At 43.1% G+C, this 8,252-nt stretch overlaps 1 protein-coding gene across 1 annotated transcript; it reads left to right on the top strand.

Annotated features, from left to right (window-relative positions):
* The first annotated feature begins 6,812 nt into the window (after positions 1-6,812).
* Positions 6,813-8,000, top strand: LOC117750497 (trace amine-associated receptor 13c-like). Its single transcript, XM_034561738.1, has 2 exons — positions 6,813-6,985; positions 7,184-8,000. The coding sequence occupies exons 1-2, from the start codon at positions 6,813-6,815 to the stop codon at positions 7,998-8,000; spliced, it is 990 nt and encodes a 329-aa protein (XP_034417629.1).
* Positions 8,001-8,252: the final 252 nt, after the last annotated feature.

The raw sequence follows: 8,252 nt of genomic DNA on the forward strand, positions 1-8,252 counted from the left end.
AAACTGGCACTGGAGGAGTGGAGACACTGGCGAGAGGGAGCTGAGCATAATACCTAGAATACATCCATTCGGCAAAGCGGCTGAACTCCCGTCAAGCTAGGTGGTCTTTTTTTTAACCGTTTTGAGTTTGCTCTTTCATACAGACCCGGCTCCAAGAACATACAACCCACTGCCCTGTCTCGTCAATTCCAGCCTGAAAGCTCCCCTGCCCATCCACAAGGCATCCTCCCTTTGTAGTGCATTATTGGTGCAGTGATCTGGCAGGTGGAAGACAAGGTAAAGTGCTCCCATGCGGAACACCCAGCTCCCAGGGCTTGTCCCGATACCCGCTTGTTTGTCCCTGACAATCTTCGCTCTCAGGTTCTTCAGTGGGGTCATTCTGACGCACCATAGCACTGCTCAAACAATGGTTTTGGTGGTCTTCCATGGAGGAGAACACCAAGAGATTTGTTAGTGCTAGCCAAGTCTGCGCTCAGTATAAGAGCTCCCGCAAATTCCCCTCTGGTCTTCTTCATCCTTTGCATCTTCCTCATTGCCCCTGGTCCCATGTGGCATTGGATTTCATAACCGTCCTTCCCATTTCCGATGGTAAGACACAAGGGTAATTCTCACGGTCATTGATACATTTTCCGAATCTGCTTGGCCTATTGTACTAACCAATTTGCCTACCGCCAAAGAAACGGACGAAATACTGTTATAGGAGGTGTTCCACCTGCACGGTCTGTCCACTGATGGGATCTCGGACAGGGGACCACAATTCACCTCTCGCTTTTGGTCATAGTTGTGCAGGCTAATGGGGGCCACGGCCAGCCTGTCTTCAGGATTCCATCCGCAATATAACGGGTAGGCGCAGCGCATGAAACAGGAGATGGAGACCGCATTACGATGCCTTTCCTCCTGCAACCTGCTATCCTGGTCTAAACAACTCTTGTGGGTCGAGTATGCTCATAACACCCTTCATAGTTGGTCCACAGGGCTCTCACCCTTTCAGTGTGCCCTTGGATACCAATTCAATTCAATTCAGTTTATTTTGTATAGCCCAATATCACAAATTACAAATTTGCCTCAGAGGGCTTTACAATCTGTACACATACAACATCCCTGTCCCAGGACCTCACATCGGATCAGGAAAAACTCCCCAAAAATAACCTTTCACAGGGAAAAAAGGGACGAAACCTTCAGGAGAGCAACAGAGGAGGATCCCTCTCCCCGGATGGACAGAAGCAATAGATGTCATGTGTACAGAATGAACAGCATTTACAAAGTTACATAAACACATTACATGAATATGACAATGTATGAATGGAACTCCAATCCATGAAACAGAAGGAGGTAGAGAGGAGGGGGGGCGCATCAGCAGGGCCAACGCGGGAGGCCGGCTCACCAGGCATCAGACACCTCCAGGTCCAATGGACCCTATGAGACGTGAAGTCACAATGACTCCAGGGAGGAAGCAGAGTTAATAAGGTGCAATGGAGAGATGTAAATTCATCCATAAGGAGAGAGAGAAAAGGAGATAGGTGCTCAGTGTATCCTAAAACATCCCCCAACAGCCTATAAGCCTATAGCAGCATATCAAGGAGCTCGACCAGGGCAAACCTGATTCAGCCCTAACTATAAGCACTATCAAACAGGAAAGTCTTAAGTCTATTCTTGAATGAGGTGACTGTGTCTGCCTCCCGGACTGAAAGTGGAAGCTGGTTCCATAAAAGAGGAGCTTGATAAAAGAGGAACCACAAGTAGCCCCGTATTTAGTGAGCGCAGCTCTCTAGTGGGGCAATATGGTACTACAAGCTCCTTAAGATATGATGGTGCATCACCAATCAAGGCTTTGTAGGTGAGGAGAAGAATTTTAAATGTGATTCTTGATTTTACAGGGAGCCAGTGCAGAGCAGCTAATACAGGAGTCATGTGATCTCTTTTCTTAGTTGTTGTGAGTACACGAGCTGCAGCATTCTGGATCAACTGGAGGGATTTAAGAGACTTATTAGAGCAGCCTGATAATAAGGAGTTGCAGTAATCTAGTCTGGAAGTAACAAACGCGTGAACCAGCTTTTCTGCATCTTTTTGAGACAAGATGTGCCTGATTTTTGAAATGTTACGTAGATGAAAAAATGCAATCCTTGAGATTTGCTTAACGTGGGAGTTAAAGGACAAGTCTCGGGCAAAGATAACGCCGAGATTCTTTACAGTGGTGTTGGATGCCAGGGAAATGCCATCTACAGAAACCACATCACCAGATAATTGATCTCTGAGGTGTTCAGGGCCCAGTAAAATAACTTCAGTTTTGTCTGAGTTTAACATCAGGAAGTTGCAGGTCATCCATGTTTTTATGTCTTTAAGACATTCTTGAATTTTAGCGAGCTGGTTGGTCTCCTCTGGTTTGATCGATAGATATAATTGAGTATCGTCTGCATAGCAATGAAAGTTTATGCAGTGTTTCCTGATAATATTGCCCAAAGGAAGCATATATAAGGTAAATAAAATTGGTCCAAGCACAGAACCTTGTGGAACTCCGTGATTAACGTTGGTGGTCATTGAGGCTTCATCGTTTACAAATACAAATTGAGATCGATCTGATAAATAGGATTTAAACCAACTTAGTGCGGTACCTGAAATGCCAATCGACTGATCCAGTCTCTGTAATAGGATGTCATGATCAATGGTGTCGAACGCAGCACTAAGGTCTAATAATACCAGTACGGAGATGAGTCCTTTATCTGATACAATTAGGTCATTTGTAATTTTCACCAGTGCTGTCTCTGTGCTGTAGTGTTTTCTAAATCCTGACTGAAACTCCTCAAATAAACTATTCTGATGTAGAAAGTCACACAACTGATTTGCGACTACTTTCTCAAGGATCTTAGAGAGGAAGGGAAGGTTAGAGATTGGTCTGTAGTTAGCCAACACCTCTGGATTAAGAGTGGGCTTTTTCAGGAGAGGTTTAATTACAGCTACTTTGAAGGAATGTGGTACATGCCCTGTTAGCAAAGACACATTAACAATATCCAACAGAGAGGTGCCAATTAAAGGCAACACGTCTTTAAGCAGCCTCGTTGGGATGGGGTCTAAGAGACAGGTAGACGGTTTAGAAGTAGAAACCGTTGAAGACAATTGGTCTAGGTTAATGGGAGAAAAGCTATCCAAATATACACCAGGGCATAGAGCCGTTTCCAAGGCCACTCCTCTTGATGACAGATTGGCAGTAGTTGAGGGCAAGAGATCATCAATCTTGCCTCTAATAGTTAAAATCTTTTCATTGAAGAAGTTCATTGAAGTCATTACTACTGAGGTCTATAGGAATACACGGCTCCACAGAGCTGTGACTCTCTGTCAGCCTGGCTACAGTGCTAAAGAGAACCCTGGGGTTGTTCTTATTTTTCTCTATTACTGATGAGTAATAGGCTGCTCTGGCATTACGGAGAGCCTTTTTATATGTTTTAAGGCTGTCTCGCCAAACTAAGCGTGATTCTTCCAGATTGGTGGAACGCCATATACTTTCGAGCTTTCGTGAAGTTTGCTTTAGGTCGCGGGTCTGAGGGTTATACCAGGGAGCAAACCTCCTTTGCCTCACTGTCTTTTTCTTCAGTGGGGCTATCGAGTCTAGTGTCATTCTCAGTGAGCCTGTAGCACTATCGACAATATGATCAATCTGGGACGGACTAAAGTTAGCACAGGAGTCCTCCGTCATATTGAGACGTGGCATTGAATCAAATGCAGAAGGAATCGCTTCTTTAAATTTAGCTACAGCACTGTCAGTTAGACATCTGGTGTACAAACTTTTGACTAGCGGTGTATACTCCGGGAGTATAAACTCAAAAGTTATGAGGTAATGGTCTGACAGAAGAGGGTTCTGTGGGAAGACCTCCAAATGCTCAATGTCAATACCATATGCAAGAACAAGGTTGAGGGTGTGGCCAAAGCAGTGAGTGGGTTTCTGTACTCTCTGACAGAAGCCAATCGAGTCCAACAATGAGATAAATGCAGTACTAAGGCAATCATTATCAATATCCACATGAATATTAAAATCTCCTACAATAATAACCTTATCACTTTTAAGGACTAAACTTGATAAACACTCTGAAAATTCTGATATAAATTCTGAATATGGACCTGGTGGCCGGTACAGTATAACAAATAGGATTGGCTGTAATTTTTTACAGGTTGGATGTGAAAGACTAAGAACAAGGCTATCAAATGAGTTGTAGTTTAGTTTAGGTTTAGGATTCATTAATAGGCTTGAGTCAAAGATGGCTGCTACTCCACCTCCTTGGCCGGTGCCTCGAAGAATGTGAGTATTAATATGACTTGGAGGAGTTGATTCATTTAGGCTGACATATTCTTCATGCCTCAGCCAGGTTTCAGTAAGACACAATAAATCAATGTGATTGTCTGATATTAAATCATTTACTAATACAGCTTTAGATGACAGAGATCTAATATTTAGGAGTCCACATTTCATTCTCTTGTTTTGTTGCACTTTTGAAATAGTGATGTTAACCTGTATGAGGTTATTTTGTATGACTCCTCTTCTGGTTACTTTTGATTTAATTAATTAAAGTGGCCGTGGGACAGACACAGTCTCTATAGAGTTAAGGTTAAGGGTGGGTAACTGCTCGAATGGAAGTGCAGAGAAGGGTGGAAGACTACAACTCTGCTTCTGCTTCCTGATCTTAACTCTGGGTCATGGATTAAGTCCGTTAATCAACTTGGCCATGTTTGCAGAAATGAGACGCGCTCCATCCCAAGTGGGATGAATGCCGTCTCAACTCATCAGATCAGGCTTTCCCCATAAAGTCTGCCAGTTATCTATGTAGCCCACATTGTTTGCTGGGCACCACCTGGACAACCAGCGGTTGAATGACGACATGCGGCTATACATGTCATCATTGATCAGATTGGGGAGAGGGCCAGAGAAAACTACGGTGTCCGACATTGTCTTGGCATAAGCACACACCGATTCCACATTAATTTTAGTGACCTCCGACCGCCGCAGTCGGGAGTCATTACCGCCGGCGTGTATTATAATCTTACTGTAACTACGCTCATCTTTAGCCAGCAGTTTTAAACAAGATTCAATGTTGTCCGCTCTGGCCCCCGGGATGCATATGACTTTGGTCCCTGGCTTCCCTATCTTCACGTTTCTGACTATGGAGCTACCTATAACCAGAGTGGGTTTCTCAGCGGGTGCGTCGCTGAGTGGGGAAAACTGGTTCGAAACGTGAAGAGGTTGGCGGTGCTCAGTGGGCTTCTGTTTAGACTTAAAACTCCTTCGAACAGTCACCCAGCCATCCGGCGGCTCGGGGGCTGCCGGGGGACAGCTAACAGAGGCTAATGCTAAAGGCTCCGCACCGGCTATGGGGGGTGGCGAGCTAACTAGCGTAACTGTCTGAGCTTCGATGGTGCGGAGCCGTGCATCCAACCCACTTAGAACTGCCTCCAACCAGCAAATGAACTACACTTGATGCATGTACCGTTATCATTAAGGGAGGCAGAGGAATAGCTATACATGAGACACTCTGAGCAAGAGGGAGCGGGAGGGGGAGAAGAAAACATCGCGAGCTGCTAAGCTGGCAACCGGAAGTGATGCAATACGCTTACCTGAAGAGAGAGAGCGATGCGTTCAGGCTTTGAGCTCGGCATTCAGCAATGTTGATCTCTATTCGTATAACCGTAAAAAGTTGGTGGGCATCAGGGTCACTGCTCGAGACTCTTTTAAGTCTTATTCATCTCTGACCTGTGGTGTTCCCCAAAGGTCAATCATTGAGCACTTGTTCTTCAGTATCTATACATGATGCCATTGGGACAGGTCATATATTAATACAATATTGTTCAGATGACTCGCAAATGTTAGTCCCGTTTTAAACAAGGGAAGTAAGCAATGTTCATGTTCATGTCTGTCAAAAATAAAGTGTTACACTTCCAAAAGAAAATCCATTTGTATTATACAAAAATAATATTGGCTCCCTATCTACACATGTTTAACCAGCTGCCAGAAACCTTTCCTTTTGAAAAAGAAAATTACAAAATTATTAAATCATGTTCATACCAGTTGAGGAGCATCTCAAAAATACGGTCTTTCCACTGTTGACCTGATCTCGAGAAAATCATTCCTTCTTCTATTTCCTCCCGGTGAGATTGACTGTATTCAGGGTTAATCCTATAAACCATCTCACGCCTTTAGCTGCACGTCTTATAACTGTTACCAGATAAAGAGCTCATACAAGCACTATTTTAGCCTCCCTTAACAGTTTTCTATTAGGTTTTAGAAAACATTTTAAGATTAAACCATTAAAGCAATTACTGGTTCAGCTCCCAATTACATTAATGAATTGGTGCCCCCTCATGAGCAAAGACTGCAGGGGCTTGAGTTCAACAACACATGACAGAAATTAGAACATAACAAGTAAAATCTTTTTATTGCAAAACTTTTGCAAATATACTTTTATCTATAGCTTATTCGGGTTCATTGCATATTAGTAACCAGAAGCGCTACTCTCCTTTGTTCATGTCCTGGACACAATTGTCCTAAAAATGCAACTTTGGCTTCGTTGTGACGTGCCTTGCTTTTCCCCGTTGCAGAACATGACAGAAATTGTCATTTGTTTTTTTTAAAAAGCACAAAAAAAGGAGGGGGAGGTGAAATATAGAGACAAGTCCAATGAAGATAGATGAAACAGTCAGGTGGAAGTTCAGTCACTCCCACTAAGAGAAAGTTGTCACCAGAGTAAAAGAAGAAGGATGTGGAAGAAGAAAAGAGAACAATCAGTTGTCTGACGAGCTCAGCATCATCTCGTCTCCTCTTCCTGAGAATGAAAACCCTTGAAGAAGTCGAACTTTGCTTTCCACATCTCCTCAACTCCTCCTGCAGGAAGCCCATGCGTCCTCACACTCTATCTATGCTTACTTACATTGTACTGTCCTCCATCTCTCTGCTCACTGTGACTCTCAACCTGTTGGTCATCATCTCCATCTCCCACTTCAGGTATTCATATGTTTTAACAATTTATAAAACTGGGAGCTATACAGAAATCAATTACTAATGGAACAGAACAAAACTAAATATCAGATCGCAGACTTTTAAGGGAAATATGTTTTTGTGTTTCAGTCAATGCATTTATGTCTTCTTTCAACTATTGACGCTACCAATAATGATACACATGTTGTTCTCTTATCTCTCCAGGCAGCTCCACACACCCACCAACCTCCTCCTAATCTCTCTGGCTGTCTCAGATTTCTTCGTGGGCTTCCTCATGTTCTTTCAAATTATGCTCATAGACGGCTGCTGGTTGCTCGGTGACCTCATGTGTACTATGTATAGTGTGCTGGACTTTATTATAACTTCTGCCTCTATAGGAACCATGGTTCTCATATCAGTTGACCGATATGTGGCTATTTGTGAGCCTCTACATTATCCCTACAAAGTCACACAAAAAAGAGTTCAAGTCTGTGTTTGTCTGTGTTGGATATTTTCTGCTTTACTTCACAGTCTGCTGCTGAAGGATAACCTGGAACAACCAGGCAGGTATAATTCCTGCTTAGGAGAGTGTGTTGTTGTCATTAACTACATTGCTGGTCATGCAGATATTTTTTTGTCCTTCATTGGTCCTGTCACTGTCATCATAGTTCTGTATATGAGAGTTTTTGTGGTGGCTGTGTCTCAGGCTCGTGCCATGCGCTCTCAGATTACATCTTTCTCTCTCAAGTGTTCAGTGAGTGGAACTGCTAAAAAATCTGAAATTAAAGCAGCCAGGAATCTGGGTGTTGTTATTGTTGTGTTTCTATTGTGCATCTGTCCATATTTTAGTGTTTCACTCACAGGCCAGGACACCTTGTTTAATTTCTCATCTGCTGCCTTTGTAACATGTCTGTTCTATTTCAACTCCTGTCTTAACCCTGTGATCTATGCCTTTTTTTACCCCTGGTTTAGAAAATCTATCAAGCTCATTGTTACTCTTAAGATACTGCAGCCTGGCTCATGTCAGACCAACATGCTGTAGAGAGACACTGCATGGTGGCTGAAATCAAACAGAAAAATGTACTTGGTCATGCTGGTGAGAATTGAATAACATACGTAAAAGTCTTTGTGCAGTGGCCTTTTTATGCATGAATATTATATATGTGTGTGGACATTGTACTGTTTCAATGCAACAGTGAAGCAAAAACAACTAGTGCTCTAGCTACTTGAGAAAATCTGTTGCCTGATTCCTGTAAAGCAAAAAAAAACAAATAAATTGAATGACCATTGGACT

This window comes from Cyclopterus lumpus, chromosome 21 (genome assembly GCF_009769545.1).
Source record: "Cyclopterus lumpus isolate fCycLum1 chromosome 21, fCycLum1.pri, whole genome shotgun sequence".
NCBI lineage: Eukaryota > Metazoa > Chordata > Actinopteri > Perciformes > Cyclopteridae > Cyclopterus > Cyclopterus lumpus.